The sequence below is a fragment of the Trachemys scripta genome, chromosome 1, assembly GCF_013100865.1.
Source record: "Trachemys scripta elegans isolate TJP31775 chromosome 1, CAS_Tse_1.0, whole genome shotgun sequence".
Classification (NCBI taxonomy): domain Eukaryota; kingdom Metazoa; phylum Chordata; order Testudines; family Emydidae; genus Trachemys; species Trachemys scripta.
The window spans coordinates 246602148-246626288 of record NC_048298.1 but is presented as its reverse complement, the minus strand read 5'-3'; the positions used below and the strand labels follow the sequence as shown (position 1 = coordinate 246626288).

Genomic DNA, 24141 nt, shown 5'->3' with positions numbered 1-24141 from the left:
CAGTTCTCCATCTAGGTGCAGCCAGGTAACATAATTGGCTGCTAAGATCCACATTAACCCACTCAGAGCCCATGTGGGTTACAACCCCCCCTTCCATCAAAGTGTCCAATGTTAGGCGCTTCAGAGGGAACAAACAGAACAGGCAATCATCGAGCGATCCATCCCGTCGTCCAATCCCAACTTCTGGCAGTCAGAGGCTAGAGACACCCAAAACATGGGGTTGCATATCTGACCATCTTGGCTAATAGCCATTGATGGACCTATCCTCCATGAATTTACCTAATTCATTTTTTAACCCTGTTATAGTTTTGACCTTCACAACATCCCCTAACAAAAGTTTCACAGCTTTACGCTGTGTTGTGTAAAGAAGTACTTCCTTATGTTGGTTTTAAATGTGCTGCCTATTAATTTCACTGGGTGACCCCTTGTTCTTGTGTTATGTGAAGAAGTAAATAACACTTCCTTATTCACTTTCTCCACAACATTCAGGATTGTATAGAACTCTATCATATCCCCCCTTAGTCATCTCTTTTTCAAGCTGAAAAATTCCAGTCTTTTAATCTCTCCTCATGTGGAAGCTGTTCCAAACCCTTAATCATATTTGTTCCCCTTCTCTGTACCTTTTCCAATCCTAATATATATATATATACACACGAGAGATGCATCCAGTTTTCAAGGTGTGGGCGTACTATGAATTTATACAGTGGCATTGTGATATTTTCTCTTATTATCTATCCCTTTCTTAATAGTTCCTAACAGGCTGCTAGGGTTTTTGCTGCCATTGCACACTGAGCAGATGTTTTCAGAGAACTATCCATGATTACCCCGAGATCTCTTTTTTGAGTGGTCACGGCTACTATAGACCCCATCGTTACGTATATATAGTTGCGATTATGTTTTCCAGTGTGACTTACTTTGCATTTAGCAACACTGAATTTCATCTGCCACTTTGTTGCTTTGGACTTAACTACCTGTGTGCGGGGTTGTGTACTGTGCATGGAGAGCAGCACCGAGGCCTGCTGCCACTGGTTACAAGGCACACAAGGCAAGGGGCCCGGTACCAGCTGTGCTCTGCACGCCCCATTTCGAAACATGTCCCTGGCGGTGGCTCCAGCGGGCACTGTTTTGTCAGGATTGTGCAGGCTGCAGCGGGCGCATCTTTGCTCAGCACCCGCGCTTCTGGGAGCCAGGCTAGGCTGGGCTGGGCTGGGCTGGGCTGGCCCCTCGCCCCCTTCCCCAGCTCTGTGACTGCACCAGGCTCGCTGGGGCTGTAACGATGAGGGGCCCGGAACCAGGCCCGTGGAGCCTCCTCCCGGCAGAGCCATTAAAGGGGCCGCACGGTGCGGGGGAGAAACTGTGATAATGACCAGCGGGGCAGCGACCTGGGGGATAGAGACGGAAATAGGTTCCTGTTTCTTTAAGACTGGCCGATTCGGCGCAGGTTTCCTTACGGAACCAAGTGAGATGCGAGTTCCGGCACGTGAAGGTCCGTGTCCTGTTGTCTTATTGGATGGTTAGACGCATTCGCCCCCCCAGCTCCGGCGCGCGCGTAAGTGCGTTTCGCCGTCCTATTGGCTGGTATAGCCTATGCGCCGTGGCGCTCTAGAAGGCGCGGGCATGCCGCCCGACGATTGGCTGGGTGGACGCATGCGCCTTCCCGCCCTTCACTTGGTGCGTCCCAGGCGCCGTTGCTGGGAGTTGGTCAGTCCCGTCGCTCTGTCCCTTGGCATCATGGCGGCCGCCGCGGAGGAGCCGTTCCCCTTCCACGGGCTCTTGCCCAAGAAAGAGACGGGCGCCGCCTCCTTCCTCGGCCGCTACCCGGAGTACGACGGGCGCGGGGTGCTGCTGGCCGTGCTGGACACCGGCGTGGATCCCGGCGCGCCCGGCATGCAGGTACCCGGGGCGCCGGGTCACCGCCCGCGGGGATTGGGGGGAAGAGGGAGCTCCTGGGCCTTGTCCGGGGCAGCAGCGAGCGGAGCAGTCTCCTGATCGTCTCGCAGCGAGGGGGCGCTGCGCCCATCGGCCGGGGCCCACCCAGGATGGTCGGGCTGAGCGGCTCCCGGGCAGGGCGTTGTAAACCGTGGGGCGCCGGGCGGAGGAGGAAGGGGCAGGAAGTTGGGGAAGCGGCAGGGCGAGCGGCGTGACGCGGCGCAGGCACTTGCCGGACTCCGGGGTTGGTGGCTCCTGTAGGCTGGAGGGGCCGGGGTGAGACACTCAGAGGGAAAACGGCTGAAGGGGGCCGGTGCCTCACTGACACCAGAGCTGGGGGAAAGGGGGTTGTTGAACTTATGCGGCCAGCGTGTGCCCCATCCCCCGAGAGAGCCAGGTTTGAGCCCTTGGCGATGCTTGCTACGGTTCTATATGGGAGCCCAGGAGAGCTGCTTATCCTGGAGTTTTATAGTGCACCACATACTGAGGTGTCCAGTATGGCCAGCAGCACCCCGTGCTGTCCGCTTATCGCCAAGCCAAGTGGGCTGGCAAAGCAAAGTCCATATTGCTCTTCATGGAAACCTCTGCTGTTCCTCCTTTTGTGGTTCATCTGTTATAAGACCAGAAGGGGGACCATTGTGATTATCTAGTCAGACTTCCTGTGTAACACAAAACATAGGGCTATCCTGAATTATTTCCTTTTTGACCTATATATCTTTTAGGCAAAACATGGTTATGGGAACTGTGCTTAGGGCAAGACTTCTTGTGAGGCAGGATGGGAGACTGTTGTTGTTGTAAATGTTATTGTCTGTGGTAGAAAAGTATTGAAAGACCCTACAGTGTTTCTTAAAAATGATCCGATTTTGATTAGTCTAATCTCCTCTGGACATCTGTTCCAGAGCTGTTCCCTTCAACTGAGAATGCCTTATAAGTGTCTCTAATGAGCTTCATTTTGGGCTCTGAGACCTGGGCTATGTTCCTCATTTTGCCATGGACTTCTGGTGTGACCTTGGACAAGTCACCTAATCTCTCTAACTCAGGTTCTTCTGCAATAAAATCCAGCTAATACTTACGTACTTCCTAGTATTGTGTGATTTTTATTCTTGTGGTTGTTGTAGTCATACATGTTCAGCTAAGTGTAGTTAGATTTTGTACAAACAAAAATAACTGCAAAAGTCTATAATCTAAGAAGAAATATACTGAGGAGAGAGGCATGGAGTTTATACATTGAGCTGTATAAGATTCTGAATTCAGTTTAAAACTTCAGGCAACCTTAATTCTGGCATTTTCTAACTTTCCTGCTTTGACTTTTCAACCTTTAACTTTTTCAATATGGTTTCTTTTGTATGTAATTTGTTTATAATTTTCATATAACAAAGGCCCTTTAAGTATGTCCAGCTGCCTTTGAGCATCTTTGCTCTTGTAGGTATCACAGAAGTGGATTTTAAGGAGGGATTTCGAGAGGGTTGTGGCCTGGTGAAAAACTTATATGCGGAAGGGATAGTGTGGAAGAAGGTGCTGTGTGAGCAGTGGCAGAGCAGAATGGGGTGGAAGATAACATGGAAAGAGACATGACTCTAAACTGGGAGATGAAGAGCTCTGAAGGGCCCTTAAGGTGAGAATGTGGAGCTTGAACTTTGCCTTTTCCATCCCACCTCATAGTGGTGGAATTCAGAGGGATTAAATGGCCCGAATGATGGTCAAGGAAGATGCTCTTAGAGGCTCAGAATTTGAATTAACTGAGGCTAAGTGGCTGTCAGGTAGGAAGAGGTTGGAGAAGCCCAGGCAAATCTCATGACATGGAGATTGGTGCTTTTCGTGATGACAAAGGGTTTCGGAGAAAGGATAAGATTGTTTTGCCCATGTATTAATTTGATGGTGTTCTGTCAAGGAGGAGATGCTATGGAGACAGTCCCAATCCTACATCTCAGCCTGAGAGCTGGGTCAGGATTGGAAAGATAGATTTGAATTATCCACATAAACATGGTAGCTGAAGCCATGTGAGCAGATATGATCACTGAAGAGGTGTAAAATAAGACAAGGAGGGGACCAAAGATGTAAGACTTTGGAAACTCAGTGGAAAGTGTGGGCAAAGAAAAGGATACCACCACAAGACATTGAAAGAATGACCAGAGAGGGTGGAGCAATAGAAAGCCCAGGGATGACAAGATAAGTGTTAAAAGCAGTGAGAAGTCAAGGTTGAGCAGAGTCTCTGAGATTTGGCATGAAGTCATTAGACACTTGTGAGAGGTGATAGGCAGCATTATGCCAGCTAGCTGAAAACTGCACAGCTGTTTGAATAAAGACAAGCCCTCTGATATCCACATTCCTCCCACTCCTATTTACCCAAAATGAGACCACTAAATTTTTCACTAGTTGATCTGACAATATCGTTCTCGCCTCCACTTTTAATTCTCTATTGGCTCCCCTTCTTCATTGCATCGAGTTCAAACTTCTTGTCTTTTCCTTGAGAGCGCTATGTAGCACTGCCTACCTCCCTGACCTTGTCTCATCATGATGCCTCCCACTCTTGCTGCTGATGCTTGTTTTGATGTCCTGTTAGTCTGATGCTCCCACGACAATCTGTCTCCCCCCCACACACACACACACCCCAAATACACACACATTCCACCCCTATGTATGGAATGCATTACCTGTTCTTATCCACCAAGTCACTACCCTCATTCAGATTCCTCATTAGTACACACTTCTGCCATGATTTTTCATGTGCTCAATAATAAAAAACAAAACACTTAATTGAGACCTCCAGATGTACTGATGCTTAAATTGGGTAACTCCATAAACTTGTTCCCCACCCCATTCTCTTCGTATTGTTTGTTACCTTTGCTTGTCTTGTCATGTTTCAAGTTAGATGAAAAGACATAGTCTCTGCTCCAAAGAGCTTACAATTTGTTTTGTAAAGTGACCTGAACACTTTCAGATGCTGTAAAATAACCAAGGGTTTAATTGTCACAACATAAATGTATTGCTTTTTCTAGAGTAATTATATTTGGCAAGAGCAATCAGTTTGTACTTGCTTACTGTGTAATAAAATGCCTGATGGATTGACAAGAACCTAGCCAGCCAAGGTTTTCTTTTTTTTTTTAACATGTAATCCCCCCTATAACACCACCCCACTCATTTGTAGACTCTCAATACAGTCGGATTCTCACAGTTGATGCTAATGCACTTCTGCTCCCATTTCCTGCAGGACCTTCCCGAAGGGGGAGCAATTTGAATAACTGATCTGGATCTGTAGCCCGCATTTAAACCAGTTAAATTGGTTGAGTTAAAAATAATTGATTTAAAATTCTTTTACCAAGCCTCAACCTAATTTGAAGATTTGTGCTGTTGCAATTTTAGATTTAAATATAAAATGAACAACACCATAAATGTTTTTTATAAACTCTTCAATGCCACCACTGATAAGTTATTTTATTTGAATTTTATCAAACTGCTGTAGGCAAAGCACAAAATATCAAATAATAAAATTGTATTTTTGTTTTCTCTTATAAATCCAAAATGGCATAGGAATCTTTGTCGTCATGCAACAAAATTATTTCTCTTATAATGATGCTGGTCTGTAAATTTGGGGAACTTCGTTTTACACACATGAATTCCCAAACATTATCACCTCAATATAAATTTCATAATGTAGTATTTAAAATATAATTGCAATCAATTTAAAAAAGTCAGTTACCACTAAGTCTTATAATTCAGACTCGCTGAGATTGCTTTCAGAATTAAAATCCTTCATTTAAAACCTAGTTCTGAAGCCCCAGGTGTTGCCTTGTAGTTTCTAACCTTTATTTGTCCTGGTGCATTCAAAGAAAATGCTCAGTTGATTCCAGCAGAAGAAGGTGTAGTAGTTTAATACTTGAGATGTTACTTGAGCATGAAAGTAGCATGAATCCTCTAGCTGGGTCATGGGCAGAGGTTCTTGAACCCAGGACCTCTGGATTTGAAACTCTTAGTCTTTGTTGCCTGAGCTGAAAGACCCAGATCTATTAGCTCAAAAATTCTACTTTCTCATGTTCCTCAACTAGAAGTCAGAGCGCCACACTGTAAGTGTGGGTTACACATTCCTCCTGGCAGGTGAAGCTCTCCCTAAGTGCCACAAGACCATTGCTACTCAAATTCCTGTACTGGCCATCTGTTGCAACATAACTCCCTTTTGTGGAGGAAATAAGCATGGCTTATATTCTCATCCCTGTTTTCTTGCAGAATGCTCTTTTGCAATTCCATCCCTGAATAGCCTTTATGTTTTTAGTATTCACTGGAAAACTTCACTTGGCTTCCAGTTGATTTGCTATAGGTGGAAATCTATTTCCAGCATACCTATTCAAGAGCAACTGTTGGTTCTTCTATTGTAAGTGTAAACTTGTACCTATAGGTATCATTCACAAATGCTAGAAAATGGTGCTGTTAAAGCCTACTCATAACTCTCTTGGAACACATTTTTGCCATTATTTAATTGAGGTTCAGTAAACATTTTTATAATCTTCCGCACTTCAGCAGTTGAACATGAATTCCTCTGTACAGAATCAATGTGATTGCTATTAGCTTCAGTATTTGGAGAAATTCCTCAGCACACCGCTTCAAAACGTGTTATCTTCTGACAGAGAAGAGCCAATATCCTGTCTATTCTCTTCATAGATTTTCATTAACTTGGGACACTCTGAAACATAATTTTTTATGCAATTGGCATAAATATTCAACCATACTCTTTCGAGGAATGATAAACACATGGCCATCTTCCTGTTTGTTTGGCAGCTTCAAAGGGACTGTGAATTAAAGTCCCAGACCCAGATCCATCAACTGGATTCATAGTGGGGAACCCTGTGCCCATTTGGACTACTATTGAAGTCAAAGGGTATCCACCACAAGCTTCACATTGCAGGATTGCGGGTATAGATATTGTATTCTTGCCTTTAAATTTTTAGGGATCAACTTTAGAATGTGTGTGGAACAGCCATATGTGACTACATTATTTTTCTTGCTAAGCCTCCCAATCTTACCCATATTAGTTGCATTGTCTGTAGTAGAATGATGGGTTGCTTTCTTACCATTCTTCACATTGTGAAGTGCCATAGTATCAGAAGGAAGAGTAACATGGACTGATGTTTTCCTGTGTGTTTCATATAATGTGAGGGCATCTGCACACAAGTGACTTTACACTTATCTTTCTTTTTCTGCCTCCTACACCATAGATTGCCAGCTCTTACTCTGAGATTTGTCCAGGGTATACTATCCTGGCAATGTCACAGCTGCCATAGAACATGGCTGGCATATAGATTGAACCTGTAAAGGTCAGTTTAAGCAAAGGTGTGGTTTTAATGCAATGTACAGTTTTGCGAAACTATTCCCCTTCCCCCCATTCTTATAACTTTGGGCAAAAAGACAAACTCGCTAAACTCAGTAGTAGAAAGCAGTGTTTATCATGTGACCATCATACTTTGTAGATCAATTCCAGCTGGATTCTGTAGCAGCTGTGACATCTTTCTTTCATTTCAGGCTTGCCCCTTCTCTTGAAGTCTTCTACTATCTCCTTATTTTCCTTACTTTCTCCTTAACAGCAGGCTACACAAGAACTCTCCTTATTGAGGAGGGCTGGTTGTGGTGACCTAAGTCCAATGAAACTGTTTTTTCATTTAAGCTTGAGATGAATTCTAAGTTAAGATACTCTTCCCAACCAGTGAATCGTCCCACCCACCTGAAAAAAATACCCTCCTTCCTTAGTACTTGTATAGCAATACAGGTGTTAGCACTTCATGAAAGAGTCGTTGTTCCAAAGAACTTAGTTTAAGATAACAGAAGACAGCATGGTGGTACTCCCAATTTCTTCTGGAATCAGTGGAAGAAACCAAGCTTGGTATTGAACTGTGTGTTGTCACTAAGCAACCAGTCTAACCCACTTCCTCACTGCTTTGTTTCTGCTCCCTCTTTCTCCTTCCTGTCCTTTCTCCGTATATGTTTTCCAGGATCACGCCTATGTAGACACTGCACTGCATTACTTACATTGTCTTTCGTAGCCTTCAAGAGGTGTCCCGCAATGCCCCACCTTGACCGCTCTGGTCACCATTTTGAGCTCCGCTGCCCAGTGACCAGGTACGCAGGTATACCTCCCTCTCCTCTAAATCCTGTAAACTTTTCAAATTCCATTTCCTGTCTGCTCAGCATGGAGAGCTCACCTAGTGGCTGCCCAGGTGACTGTGCCAGGTACATGCTACAGATGCGCTCCTTCCTGGAGTATGCAAGAGGTGGTGGATCTCCAGGGTCTGTGGAGAGAAGAGGGTGTGCAGGAACAGCTCCGATTGAGCCGTATAAATGTCGATATCTACAAGCAGCTCGCTTGGGGCATGAAAGAGACGCTGTGTGAAAGCCAAGGAGCTGCAGCAGGCATACCAGAAGGCAAGGCGGGCTAACAGTTGCTCTAGTTCAGAACTGTAGACGTGCCGTTTTTATGAAGAGCTGCATGCCATCCTCTGCAGAGACCCCACCACTACCCCCAAAAGTCCCATGGATACTTTGGGAGAGCAGGAGTAACAGGCTTCCACTATGAAGTGACGAAGAGGAAGAGGAGTATGGGGAACAGGCGATGGGGGGGATCCAGTGGCACAGCAAGCCAGGACCTGTTTTTGATTCCTGGACAGTCGAGCCAGTACCTACAGTCCAGCATGGGTGAGCCTCATGCACGGGGAAGGAATCTCTGGTAAATATGGAGTTTGCGTTGATATTGCAGGGACACATCTATTCATTTACTCTTTTTTACTTATGCTAGAGGAGGTAGTGAAACAACCAATAGAGGTAGAGTTGCTATCTGCTTCTCATTCCCCTATACAGTTAGGCAGAGGCGGCACTGCAGTTCAGGGATGCACCAGGATGTCCCGTGAATCCTCCATAGAGATCTCGAGGAAACTTTCCTGAAGGTAGTTTGCAGTGCTCTGCCAAAAGTTTCTGGTGAGGGCTGCCTTACTACTTCTGCCGCGGTTGGACACTTTCCCATGCCACTCAGCAATTACTTCAGCAAGCACCATTGCAGCATACAGGCTAGCAGCATACAGACCCAGTGTGCAGCTGGATGCCTGCAGGAGCTATTTCCTTTCAGCTTCCATTACTATCAGGAGTGAAATATCAGGTAAAATCATCACTCCTCTGGAAAACGGTGCCCACATTCAGTTCAGTTGTCCTATATGCGTATACTCATGCCCGTGAGCTATCCCCTTCTTACTGTCCCAACTCTCCCCCAGACCCTATTCACCATGGCTGAGACTGCTGCCGTGCTCTGTGAATCTCAAGGACAAGTGAGAATGTGGTTTTTGCAACTTGTGTGGTTCAAGGGGAGTGAGTTCAGTATACCAAGTTTCCATGTATCTTGTGAATACACTCAAAATGCAGAGAGGTAGTATTGTATCTTTTGCAGATGGAAATGTGGCCTCGAGGGTCTCTCCGTCCACACCAATGGAGCGGCTCAGCCACTTAAGGAGGAGAAGGAAGATGATGTTGGATGACCTGTTCCAAGAGGTCCTGCAAGCCTCTCTGGTTCTTCAGATACCTAGCACTAGTCTTGGAGGATCACCCTGATGGACAGAATGGATGAAGATAGAGTGGAGAGAAGAAGAGCACAGGAAAAGGAGAGAGATGTGCTGCAGGAGATGCTAGCACTTCTCAAGTGGCAAACAGACATGCTGGAGACTCTTGTTGATCTTCAAGTTCAGCAGACCCATGCTTGCCTCCGTCTGCAGCCCATAGAAAACTGCATTCTGGGACCTCCGTACACCCCCATTCCACTTGGCAACAAGGGCCGCTGCACTACCCCCTACCACTCCACGCAGGAGGAGAGAACAGGCAGCCACACATACACTGACCTGAGAGACACGGTTGGTGTATGTGTTGAGAAATGGAAATGACTGTTCTTTTCCCCATATTTATAAAGTTTCATTCAGTTATAAATATGCGTTAAAATAGGTTTGGAATAAAAGCCTATTTATGGAAACTTAATTCATCTTTAGTCTCAATATATGCTAGCTGGGGCTGACATCATTCACAGATAATAGCAATCGGTGCATTTGCAATGTTATATATACACACACAGCACTCATTACAGGCTTCATACTAGGATGCAAAAAAACAATGCCAGGCAGAGCACACTACCTCAACATACGTTAGTGTGACTCACTATTAAAATGGTCTTTCAGAGCTTCCCTGAGCCATTTAGCTCCCCATTGAGCTCTTATAGTCCTCGTATGTGGTTGCTCAAAATCAGCAGAGAGCCATTCTGCCTCCACCGAGGTGGAAAACTCCCTCCCTCCCCCTTTGTTTCACAGATATTATAAAGCACACAGCAGGCAGCTATAATCATTGGGATTTTTTTTTTTTAAACTGAGGTCTAATCTCATGAGTAGGCAGTGCCAGTGTCCTTTCAAACGGCCAAAGGCGCATTCAGTTGTCATTCTGCATTTGCTGAACTTGTAGCTGAAACGCTTCTTGCGGCTGTCGAGGTGGCTGGTGTACGGATTTATGAGTCCTGCAAGTAAGGGGCAGACTGGGTCTCCCAAGATCACTGCATTTCAACATCCCCAATGGCAATCCTCTGCTCTGGAAAGAGAGTCACTGCTTGCAGCTTTCTGAACAGGTCTGTGTTCTTAAAGATGCATGCACCTTCCCTGACCAACCCATGCTGATGTTGGTAAAATGTCTCCGGTGATCCATCAGCACTTGCAATACCATAGAAAAGCACCCCTTTCGGTTGATGCACTTTGTGGCAGGGTGGTCCAGTGGCCAAAATAGAGAGATGTATGCCATCAGTTCAGAACCTCCATTGTTGCAAAACCATCCACTGTGTCCTGCACACTGCGCAGAGTCACAGTAGCAGGATGTGATTCATGGCCCTGAGCATTGCATTACAGCAACCTCATGGTGGATTTCCCAACTCCAAACTGATTCCTGGCTGATTAGTAGCAATCTGGTATTACAAGCTTCCACATAGTGATTGCCGCTCATTTCTGCACCATCTGTGCAGATCTTATTTTGATGTTGTTGCGCTGGATGGCCGTGGCGAGCTCCACGCACACATCCAGGAATATGGCTTTGTGCATCCAAATGTTCTGCAGCCATTGCCAGTCATCCCATACCCGTATAATGATGCGATCCCACCAATCAATGCTTGTTTCTTGGGCCCAGAATTGGCACTCCACGGTCTGTAGCTGCTCCATGAATGCCACCAACAACTTTGAATTGTTTCTTTCTGTGTCTCACAGCAATCTAGCCTCCAAGGAATCATCATGTTCCCTGTGCCTCCTCTTGTGGCTCTGCAAATACTGCAGGATCAGGCCCTCTGTGCTCACAATGCTCACTGCAATAGGACAGAGCTGTGCAGTATCCACACTTCTCACACAGATGGTAGATGCATGGGTTTGCAGGGCTTTTGAAAAGAGGCGTTATAGGATGTCGATAAAATTATGGGATGGAGAAAACTATATCATGGGACACAGAAATCATGTTCCCAGTCACCTCTGCGTGACTCGTTTGCTCACATGAGGTGGTGCAAGCCCTTCACAAAACACCCTGTGCTAGATGATGGCAAGTTGGACAGGAGGATCGCTACCTATGGTGCACTGCTCTTTGCGTCGGTGCAAGTGCTAGTAGTGATGAGACACACTCCGCCAATTCAAGGAACGTAGTGGGGACATGCAAAAGCGATTTAATTACTGCAGTGGCTGTATGTTGAAGTAACTTAACTCAACTTAATTTTGTAATGTAGACTTTGCCCTAAGCCTGTTGATTTTAGAGGACTTAGGTCCATCTTTAAACAGATGTCATGATGCAACCTTAATTATAGTGGCATTCCCATGCTATTATAACATTAAAAATAATATAAAACTGTTTTGTGTGTGGAGGTGGCTAATGAAATGGCAGGAGCTCCTGGATGCTGGGGTAGATTTATTTATTTATTATATAAATTTAAAAGTTCATGGTTTGTATAGTTTCTTGGGTGTTTATTTTAAAAATGCAACTCTAACAGCCACATATTAATCTCAGATAATCATTTTCTTATGTTTTCAGATTACAACTGATGGGAAACCCAAAATAATTGACATAATTGATACAACAGGTAGTGGTGATGTAAACACTTCTACCGTAGTAGAACCCAAAGATGGAGAAATTATAGGTCTTTCCGGAAGAACTCTGAAGGTAAGCATTTCTGTATTGTTGCTGTCGGTTTTTATTTTTATTTTTTTCTGGCATCAAATTTAATGGCACCTCTCCCCTTTTTTCCTTTCCTGTCTGTAAATTATTCCCTTCTAGTGAAAACCTGTACTAGATTGTCTCACTGTATATCCTTCTTGTATGTTATATCCCTTCCCCCATCCTTTGTCTGGCTTATCTATTTAGACGGTAAGTTCTTTGGGGTAGGGATTGCCTGATATGGGGTGTTTACAGTGTTGAGCACATTGGGACCAACCACATATTTAACCCAAAGACACTACTGTAATAAACATAATAACTTGAAATTCACTTTGACAAATCCAAGGTTTCTTGCTTGGTTTTCGAAGGCTGGTTCAGAAAAAACTATTCCTCAAAAATTTTAGAATGATCATAGATGCCAGACTGGAAACACTTAAAAAATATTGGCATTAGTGAAACCAGCTGTGTAAAATGAAAGAACCATCATATTAAAAATTGACATAATTAAGACCGAATATGATCAGCACCAGCAGGTCACTGAGGAGTCTTGGAGGTTCGGGGGGGAGGAACAGGGAGGGAGTTCTGTTCTGTCTCAATATTAACAGCATCTGGGAGGTCTGAGAATGATTTTGTGGAAGGCAGCTGGTTTAGATGATAAATCTTAACAATGATCTCAGATGTCTAGGACTGTTGCTGTTGTTGACAGATTGATAGCCTTGTAGAGGGGCAATTAGTTTCAACCCCTCCTACTATCTGATGCTGTCAACCCCTTGGAGCAGGGGTTCCCAATGCGGTGCCCGCGGGCGCCATGGCGCCCACCGGGGCATCTAAGTGCACCCATGTACTGGCCAGTGGACAAGCATCCGCTGAAATGCCGCCGACAAGCAGCGTCATCCAGAGGCGTCGACACCGAAATGCCACCGATTTTCGGCGGCATTCGGTGGCGGCGCCTATTGATGTTGCTGCTTGTCGGCGGCATTTCGGCGGATGCTCATCCGCCGCCATGGTCCTCCGTGGCTCATCGTCTGGCACCTGCCAGACGAAAAAGGTTGGGGACCACTGCCTTGGAGTGTCCTGTGCTTTGTCTTTTCATGATTGTACATGGAATCCTTGTCCCATTAGCTTTCCCCCACCATGTGAGGCTGTTGGCCTCTGCCCTCATGATCTTATAGCTATAGGGCCAGTGAACTTGATTCACAATGAGTCAAACAGCAACAGGAGATTAAGTTGAATTTTTTCCTTGTGCTGTTTGCTACACTTACCATGGTAAGCAGACCTGCCCATTATATTGTTATTTGATAAAAAAATATCAAACAAAAAACATCTGCTAAGGCAGTGCCTCTTCGAGGTAGAGGGATCAACTCTGTAAAGGGTTTGTTCATTCTCCATACCTTTATCATATCTGGTCCTTTTGATACTCTCAGTTTTAGAGTGCTGGCTGCTGTGATGTCATTTCACTAGGAACCAGATTGAGGCTGCCACCTCATCTCGCAGAAGTTGGTATTTACTGTTCTCTAGGTCTGGACTTGAACCACTGGCCTTTACAAACTGAACCATTACAAATCTGCTTAGCCATGTATTTTTTATATATATATATATATATATATATATAATATATAAAAAACACGTTAACATTTGGTGTGCAATGCCTGTTGAGAGCAAGAAATATTTCTATTTCTGAATTTTATCTGTTTTCTAGATTCCAACAAATTGGGTAAATCCTTCAGGCAAGTATCACATTGGTATAAAAAATGGCTATGATTTCTATCCAAAAGCTCTTAAGGAGAGGATTCAGGTAATTTATTTTTTACTTTCATTTTGTATTCATATTATAATATTTTAACTCTGCTTTTTTGGTTTTGTTAGAAAACTGTGGCTTGTAAATTGCTATAGTGTAGATTTTTCTTTTAATTCTTTGCTGATATAACAAGGTTTTTTGTACTATAGTTGTCATGCCCCAAATCAGGATTGTCAAATGATTTAAAAGATATAGTGTTCATAAAAGGTACAAGTGTCTCTTAGGCAAACTAACATTCTGAGGATTTTTTTTTTTGTATTACAGAAAGAACGCAAGGAGAAACAATGGGATCCTGTTCACAGGCTTCTACTAGCAGAAGCTTGTAGGAAACTAGATGAGTTTGATGCAGTTCATAACTCTCCCTCACAAGTTTGTATTAGTTTTTTTAAACAACTTTTTTATACAGAAATCACTTGCTTAAGAGACTTTAAAAAAGCTCTATTTGTTAATTAGAAAATGAGACAAGGTTATTTTAACAGACAAATTGAGTGAACGTTATTGCATCTTGTTCTGAAATCCGGATATAGAATGCGTACGTGAATGCTTATTTGGTCTTGAATATTATCTTTGTTTTATCAAACTCCTTTTAGTTTTTAGTGAAAAGGTTCCATTCTCTTTAGATCACATTGTCTCTCCTCTGAGGTCAGTGATCTGTTAGTCTCAATTTAGAATAAATTCTGAATGTTAATGTTCATTTAAATTCTCTATCATCTCAGTTGAAGGGAAGGGCAATAAAACTAAGTGCTGTCAGCCCCTTAAGGCACTGAAGTCATCTGCATATTAAGTCCATCAGTCAGTATATTCTGATTCCATCAGTCTTCAGGCCACTGTGTCTTAAGAATACAGGAATCAGAAATATTATGAATAAAGGACCTAGGATAAAATACTTATATTGGATTCATTTGCAGAAGCATTGGTAGTCATTGTTGAAGACCACACATCTTAAATTTTCAAATGTTACTTGTTTATACCTTCCATAATGGGCATTTATTACCTTCTTGAGGAATGTATCAAGTCCATGTGGCATCTCCCATGTTTCAAATTTGTTCTAAATCTGTAAGATGCTACTAAGGCTGGTAGGTCTTGAAGGAGGCTTACCAGTTGTTCACTGGGTTTGTGGGTTGTACCCACACATCTTGGATTTCTGTAAAATGTAGGAAATAGTTATTGCTGATCATTGCTGCCTCCTCTTTTCATTCTGTTCTATTTTGGCACCCAGCCAAGACATTGTATAATTTTCAAAACAATGGAAACTGTGGCTACTTCAAAAGAACACACTAGTGTAAACCAAAACTGAGCATACCAACATATTTGCATTAGTTACAACTTTATTCATTCAGACTTCAGGAGAGAGGCAGAGGAAAAAGATGGAAGTGAGACTTATCAGTAATTGAACTGATTACTAGAGTACTACAAAATAATAAAACATATCCTTTCTCTTCTGCCATGTGAAGTGGTGATAGATCCTGCTTTCTAGATAAAATTAATGCATAGTAATTGGTTTTGATCTCCATTTTATAGCTCTCTTACTATCCTAACCTTCTGTCTTAATTAAGAATTCCTGTACTTCCTCTGAAGATTGCAGGTGACAGAAGTTGGGAGGAATTATAACTTCACATCCAGTATTAACTTCTAGTAATTGATGAGTAGAGCAAAGAATGTGAACCATGCAGCAAATTTTATACGTACTGTAGATCACTATTACTTTTGTAGCGACCACTGGTTTACTGGTCATGATATATGCCAAAAATATTTTAAGATTTAGTTAAATTAAATATAATACAGACAGAACTCCTAATTGTTAAATGTATAATATGTTAGAACATATGTATCTTAACATTGCTTACATAAAAGTGTGGAAGCAGAGATTCAATTTCCACAAAAGGCTTCTCGCCGCCCCCATCTATAAATTGATACCAGCATTTTTCTATAAACTCTACAGTACTTAATCACTTCTGCATAGGAAACTTTAGAAAGAATCTCTACAACAATATCTGAAAATCATGACAGATGAGTAACTTGATGTTTCTTATGTTTGTTTGTTTTTTTTAACGCTTAGGTAGCACATTATACATAAACATGTTGGGAACTTTTCCAGACACATCAGGTCATACGGATTTTTTTATTAGGAAAGCAGTTTGTTGCACAACTTGCCTTTGTGTGTATTGCTAAAAGTATGAAAATAATGATATATTCTAAGTGTTTTTTGTTTTTGTTTTTTTAAGGCAACTAAACTAATGAAGGAAGAATTTCAGAGTCAAGTAGAACTGTTGAATTCTTTGGAAAAAAAGTACAATGATCCTGGCCCTGTATATGATTGCTTAGTGTGGCATGATGGTGAGACCTGGAGGTAAACTCTTGCTTTTGCGTCTAACTAAAATGTTTGAATTTTACATGCTTTAAACGTTGGTTCAAACTGTATTCTGCATTGCTGTAAAATATAAGTAGTAGTTATTGATGATCACCTTGTAAAAACATTTATGTAATGAAGTTTTTACTAAAAGGATGTTCTAAAAAGAATTGCTACCTTTAGCAGGATTTCAGTTTTAGAAATGTAGATCCTGATCCTGCATCAGGACTTGTTAGTGCGGACTCCTGAGCCTGAGCAGCGTCCTGTTGAAGGTTTAGGTCTGAGGGGGATCTAGAAGCCTTGTGTTCAGTATTTTTGTCATGATTTAGCCAAATGTTTAGCAAACATTTTGCCAGTAGTTATTAGCTAGTGTTATAAGTTTACGTTTCTGAAGTCATGTTGTTTTTTTTTTGTGGATGGTAAATTTTACGTTAAGTAGTTAAATACATAAAGCTGTGTACAGTGGCCAGCGTTCTAACTTTTAGGCACAGGTTTTAGACTTTTAAGTCAGTGTTAAGGCATTTGAATAAAAGTGGCGTCTTTTTTTTTTTTCTGCCCCTCCCCCCCTTGAGTTGCTAAGCTATCACAAATCTCATTGAAGTCAATAGGATGTTGCCCCTTCTCACAATCAAGCCACTCTTACTTATATGCCTCTATGTATTGATTTAGGAGCCTGACTTTTGGTATTTTGGTTTTGAAAATTTTGAACAATATTACTTAAAAAAAAACTAGACAATTTAAAGCGATCTACAAACTCTGTGGTCATTTTATATTGGAAAGAACAAGTCAGGGGTTCTTACTATAGATTGATCTGGGTTATTTTATACTCTTCTATATCAACAGAGCCTGTATTGATTCAAGTGAATGTGGTGACTTCACTAAGTGCACTGTGTTGAGAACCTACAAAGAGAGACAAGAATATGGATCTTTTGGCATCTCAGAAATGTTGAATTACTCAGTGAACATTTATGATGAGGGGAACCTGCTTTCTATTGTGACCAGTGGAGGTAATTTGTTTTAATCAATTGCAAATGAAATCTATTTTAGGTATCTCAACAAGGAAACGAGGTGATGCCACTCTTTCATAAAATAAAGTAGGTTTCATTTTCACGGTGCTTTTGAGTCAAAATGTAAATGTCTCTGTGTAACTGGTTAAACTTCCATATTGTATTGCACCATGAGGGGAGGTGGGAGCAATTTAAATCAAGGCAATTAAAATGTTGGTTAAAAATAATTGTTTAAATCAGATTGAGGCTTTGTAAAATTAATTTGAAAACATATGCTCTTTCCATTTTTGATTTTTAATGAATTATAAATGCTTTTTTAAAAAAATTACTGCTGGTGTGAGGTATCTTATTTTGAATTTTATAAAACGGCTATATTCAAAAATCAAAATACTGAAAATGCAGTTAACACACAAGCAGCTACGTATCTTTCCTTAAATGCATAGTTCCACCTTTGTGGGGTACAGCTTTCTGATCAGACAGTTAAATGCCACATTTGTGAGTATGGTATAAATGCATAGATCATTATCAATGGTGCCCCACTAAAATTTCCCTAAGAGGCATAGAAATAGCTAAAATAAATGAGTAGATGGTTTCCTGCTTGTGTTCTATGCACTGCAGTCCTGATGCTCTTCTTGCTAATGCTGGCTTCTTACAAGTAAACGTGATTGACTTCAGTGGAGTTATTCCTGAGTCTCACTGGTATAAGGGAGAAGAGAATCAGGCTATTAAATGTAATTGCTTCCGCATGACTTTAAATAGAGAGTGACTAAATTTAATTGCTTTCCCCTGCAGCTTGCATGATTAAAGAATGCTTACCAATGGAGGGCAGCTTCTAAATGAAAATATCTGTGTATATGTGTAACTTAGACAAATTTAGCTATTGCTTTGATTTGCCAAGGTATAATGAAGGCTATCTATACAAATTTCCTTTGAAAAGACAACTATACCACTATAATTACAGCTCCATCTACTCTTATCCCATTTTTGTGCAGTTTATATAAATATCATGTATAATTTTATAATTGCTTGCTTTCTAAAATGTAAAGCAACAGTGAAAGGTGCTAACAAAATTGAGTGACAATTGATAATCAGAAGATTTAAAGAATAGATGGATGTCTAATTAGTAAGGACACTTTTGAAGAATCTGAATTCCATATGGTGTTAGCTTTCGGCATAAGCTCTTAGCTTTTTTTATGGTATAAATTGCTCAGTAAATGAAAATTAATTGGGTTATAGCATATTAAACTGAGGTTTCTACTAGGGTGTTACACTTTTTGCAATAGTATGCTTTTTGTTTAATTTGTTCAGGAGCACATGGAACACATGTAGCTAGTATTGCTGCTGGATATTTTCCAGAAGAGCCAGAACGAAATGGTGTGGCTCCTGGAGCTCAGATTCTTGCAATCAAGATTGGTGATACCAGACTAAGCACAATGGAAACTGGCACTGGCCTAATAAGAGCTGTAAGTGTTTTGCTGAATTAATAGCTAATTAAGTTAAGCTGCTTGACATCAGGACCTTGAGTGTGTAAGTATATCTTCTCAATAGCTAGGAGAGAAAGTAAAGTATAATTTGAGAGATTTGTGGAAAACTGTGTTGCTAAATTTATCATCAGCGTTGCCTCCAGAAAAGCTTAACTCCTAAATCAGATGATATTCAGTTGTTCAGTATGTAACTTTGACAGATGTTTTTCACGTCGTTCTGAAGTGGAGACATGATTTTAATAAATCATAGCTTAAAAATTACTCATAAAAGCATATGCATAAAAGTAACTTGCCTGTCAGGAAAGGGCATTACTCAGTTTGATTAGTTGTTGCTTCCTAGACTTGGAAAAAATCAAAGGAGAAGTTTAGTAAGAATTGAAACCAAAAAAAGTGAAATGGGACATTTTTAATAGCTAGAAAATGAGAGGATATGAAGTTTCAGGCACTGGAGTATAAGATTATATTTACCTCATGAAAAAAATACTGCCTGGCACAGTTGACGTAGGAATTATCCTATAAAACAGTCCAATGGGCTGTCTAGCCCAACATTCTGTATCCCACTTCACAAATACTTCAGGGATAAATCCAATGCATTGGGTATTTTTGGTAATGTGGCCTTGTTTTGGGCATCCTGTGTAGGCTATCGCTTTTAGCAGGATACCAGCCTGTTATTGCCATTCCGGTATTTTACAGGTCTTGAGATGCCAGACTCTTTAGTGAAAATAGAGGATACTTTACAAGCCTCTCATAAGACACATTCTTTTTTAATACACAATATATATTTTGTGTTGTATGAAGTGCATACTATTTTTTTTTAGTCTGGTACAGTGAAAAACTGGAGAAGAAGATTCTAACATATGGGATAAGTGTGTATTATTTTAACATTCTTTGCTTCATATAGCACTGGTATATAGAGTTACTGGTACACTAGACAACAAAATAAACCCAGGAGAGAAACGAGATGCATCCAACAATCTCATTAAGAATTAGAGGACTTACTTTCACAACTACTGTTCAGAGAAAATTGGACATTATTCCATTTCAGCAGCAAAGGCACTGGATCTCCATTATTTTATCTCTCTCGGAATTCTAATTAGATATCTGTAGATGAGAAGGAGAAAGGAAAAGAAGGTGAATGTAAACTTTTTTCAATCCAAAAAGGAATAAAAAAACCCCAATCACATGAGTGATCTGTAGAACTACCTCCGTATGACGAGACCCTGGAATGGAGGGCCACTGCACTGGGTTTTGATTAGATTGCACAGCAAAAGAAGACAGGGCAGTACTAATTACCAACATACAGTGGCCAAGAACTAATGATCCCTAGTGTTCTATATACCCACATTCTCTTAACTATATAACTTATGAGAATAATTTGATAGTTCAACTATGCAAAGCTTGGACTTTGTGCAACATTTATTGGCTACAGGGGGAAAATATTTTTAGTAAAGAGACAAGCTGGAAATGAAACAAATCTGCCTTTTAACAAAAACATGAATATTCATCTGAATCTTCATCAACATTCATTCATCGGTGTTATAAATAGGCTTATAATGGCTTCATTTATATAAATGGTGTTATTTGCCATCTCTAAGGTTTTTAGTGGTAAACTTTTTTAACTTAATCTTTAACAGATGATAGAAGCGATGAAATACAAGTGTGATCTTGTCAACTACAGCTATGGAGAAGCAACACACTGGCCAAATTCTGGGTGAGTACGCTATGTTTACCATAACCAGGTTTAATACTGGTGTTAAAAATTGTTGCATTTGTGTAGTAGCACTGTCAACAGGAGTAAATAATCTAGACACTAATAATTCATTAATATTAAACTGCTGCAGTACATCTCATATTGCTGAACTTGATCTATGGATTAAGTGAGCCTAGTGAAATTGTCAATATTTTGTAGTATGTTGCAATACTTTTTCTGGGGAAAAAAAACAGTGGCAGTGTCATAGCTAATGAAGTTAATCTGAGGCGTGATTATTGTTAGTTGAAAACTTATCCCTTTACAATGTGTGGATTGCTACAGAATCTTTCCTCAAGAATAGATTTTAATCTTGCTAATTAATTAATTTCCTTTTAAAATTGTTCAGGGGTCACTCCCACACTCTACTCAGTGACCACCCTTTCTTGCAAATAGGCTGAACGTTACTCAACTATGGTCAAAAACAAAGGTAGGGTATGGAATCCTGGCCCATCAATTAGTGGGAGCTTTGCAGTTGATTTCAACGTTGCCTGAATTGCATTCTGGATACTAAGAAGGAGGAAGAAAATATTTTGTTGCTTAAATGATGTTTTCTGTATTTATTTTTAGGAGAATTTGTGAAGTAATTAATGAAGCTGTATGGAAACACAATGTAATCTATGTTTCAAGTGCAGGGAATAATGGTCCTTGCCTTTCTACAGTGGGATGTCCAGGTGGAACTACATCTAGTGTAATAGGCAAGTAGCTCTCTTTAAAAATAAATAAATAAAATTAAAGAAAGGAGAGAAATCCATACAGTTTAGAAAGTATATAAATAGCTGATCGTTTACATTATATACTTACATTAAGTGATTGAGATAAGATCTTGTATTTATCAAAGCAAACAAATTAAGATTTACAGGATTGTAAAATCTTTTGTATGTCCCCGAGGGCAACTGTCTTAAATGTAGCTACGTTCTTGGTGTATTTCTTTAGGTACATGTGTGGTAACTGAGATTTGTTTTTTGTTAATGTTCAGAAGCCTGCTGTCTAGTCTGAATGTGTAGTACATTTGTATTGTAAACAAAGAGCAAGCCTCTTCCTCCTCCTTTGGGTGAAATTGAACAATATTTACTACTACTAATACCTGGCTGCTAACTATGCAGAAAAATACAGGAGGCTGCTAGGCAGTTTGTCTTGATTTTTGATTTTTAATAAACTTGTAGAAGGCAAGCCTTGCAAATAGTCAAACTTTCTTTAAATGCTTCATAAGTGTAATTGTCTGTATTTAAAAAAAGACTGATCCACTCATGCCATTCATTGATCATCTTGCTATTAGCTGTTTCTACAAACTACATTTTACTAAGTTTGATCCCAATTTATCTCTTACAAAATATCTTAGACTCAGAAGATACATTTTGACTGGGGAAAAAACACTGTTTCTAATGTTTGGTCAAATACCCTGATATGCTGCCTCTTTCCTTTCCTAATGAATCCCAGCTTTGTAACTTGGATCTAAAATTTGGCATTTGTCCAGAGATATTCTTGGGGGCGGGGGGGAGGGAGGAATCCATTCAACTACAATGTTGCGTCTGAATTATCACTAAAACTTTTTTTTTAAGACAAGTTAGCATGTCTAATAATTAGAGCAGGAGTCTGGAGTTGAACTTGTGGGTTCTGTTCAGAGGTCTACATGTGACTCACTCTCACCTTGAGAGAACATAGAGAGGTTTAGTTGGCCCTTCAGCATAATGGGACTAATTTTTTTTGGCTTGTCTTCGCTGCAGTGTTAGCCTGAGATATAACAAAGGTGTTGCCGCAACTCAACTTCCATTCACACACACACATCTCTAGCTCAGGTTTAATGGTTCTTTAAAATCAATCTGGTTGGCTCATCATTGATATGGGTTGAATCTTGAGTGTTGCTTCCATGAGTTCAGGCTTCTCTGTGTACACTACACAGCAGATGCCAGCAGAACTCCCCTGTGGAGATGCAGCATAAGCCAACACATGGAGTTGTGCTGGCATAAATAAACCATCTTCCTGAATGACATTAGCTAATCTGACAAAAGCACTCTTCTGTCAGCATAGTTATGTCTACACTGGGGATATAATTGATATATCTGTGCTGGCAAAACTTTGTAATGTAAACTAAGGCCGGATCTACACTTAAACATTAGATTGATTTAGCTATGTTGCTCAGATCTATGAAAAATTTCACATCCTGGGAGCTGTACTTAGGTCAGTTTAACCCTTGGTGTAGACACAGGTTGGTCAATGGAAGAATTATGCATTCAATCTGTCTACTGCTTTTCAGAGAGATGGCTTTACAACATTGATTGAAAAATCCCTTCCATTGATGTGGGAAGTATTACACTATGGTACTACAGCTTGTTTCTCAAGTGTTTTGCAGTGTGCCTACTCTCACTCAAGATAGGCTAACTTAAGTCTATGTCAAATGAAGTAGCTCAAGTGTAGTGACTCATGCTGTTGCAGTGAAGACAAGCCCTTTTGAGTATTTTGAAATCTGCAGGTGAAAATAACTTTGTTTATCCCATTAATAGTAAAGGAAATTGTGAACATTAGTGTGACTAAATCCTCACATGTAAATCTTGGTATTCCTGGGAAATCTTTTTTTCTAAAGGGTTGGCTATAGGACAGACATGGGCAAGAGCGCAAATTCCAACTAGATGAATTTAGGGTTGCTTGCTTAAAATGAGGAAATCTACTAGATAGGCCCAGACAATGACACTTTGGCTGAAAGGTCGTCAATGCAATATACTTCTCCTAAAATAATTCTTTTGGGGAAACCTGTTCTCAGAACCCTGCATAGTTAACTTGTATAGCTGTGCTGTAACTGACATTGTAAATTGTTTCTGTACCACTCATTCTCATGTCTCATTTTACTACAGCCTGTGACTTTTGAAACCTTACAGGCTTTACTTTGCACATGTTTGTCTTGTCAAGATTCTGTTTTCTCCAAGACCATTGGAATTTATCATCTGAGACAATTAAGAACTTGGAAAGTGAATGTGTACTACTGCACTTGAATAAATATGAGTTTTAAAATATATATAATACACAGAAGAACCCCGTTTATCCGGTCTAATTGGGACTGGGGGCCAGATCAGATAACAAAAACTCTGGATAAACCAGAGACTGTGAAAAGGCGATGCTGCAGCGCCATCTATTGGCTGCAGGAGAGAACTCCCACTTCTGGCCCTGGAGTCCTGGTTGTTTTGGTAAATGCGGAGAGCTGGTTAAGGGTGGGTCAGATAAATGGGGTTCTACTCTGTGTGTGTGTGTGTGTGTGTGTGTGTGTGTGTGTGTGTATTTTCACATTACAAGTTAAATAGTATTTTATAATGACAAAGGGTATAGACTGAAATAGGGACAGAATATATCACGGTTGCTACTATATACAATACCTGCTTGGTCTTCAAATTTACACTCTAAAGTACAAAACTTTATTGAGAAAAAACTTAACTGTTTCTCAATATCTGTCAAACTTTATGCTAGCTGAAGCTTACAGTGTTTCTAAAAAATGTAATTTTTTTCCACACTNAAGAACAGGAGTACTTGTGGCACCTTAGAGACTAACAAATTTATTAGAGCATAAGCTTTCGTGGACTACAGCCCACTTCTTCGGATGCACCGAAGAAGTGGGCTGTAGTCCACGAAAGCTTATGCTCTAATAA

The 24141-nt window shown here is 40.9% G+C and overlaps 1 protein-coding gene across 3 annotated transcripts in view; it reads left to right on the top strand.

The window, feature by feature from the left end:
- The first annotated feature begins 1651 nt into the window (after positions 1-1651).
- The window catches only part of TPP2 (tripeptidyl peptidase 2), a 76227-nt gene continuing 53737 nt past the window's right edge, over positions 1652-24141 (top strand). The window contains exons 1-9 of one of the 3 annotated variants that reach the window (XM_034758201.1): positions 1652-1893; positions 11995-12123; positions 13817-13912; positions 14180-14284; positions 16141-16265; positions 17109-17272; positions 18581-18735; positions 20391-20467; positions 21074-21201. In XM_034758201.1, coding sequence (XP_034614092.1) covers positions 1732-1893; positions 11995-12123; positions 13817-13912; positions 14180-14284; positions 16141-16265; positions 17109-17272; positions 18581-18735; positions 20391-20467; positions 21074-21201 — 1141 coding nt within the window. In that variant the 5' untranslated portion in view covers positions 1652-1731. The remainder of the gene's footprint in view (positions 1894-11994; positions 12124-13816; positions 13913-14179; positions 14285-16140; positions 16266-17108; positions 17273-18580; positions 18736-20390; positions 20468-21073; positions 21202-24141) is intronic. The other 2 variants (XM_034758199.1, XM_034758200.1) reach the window with 2 other exon arrangements.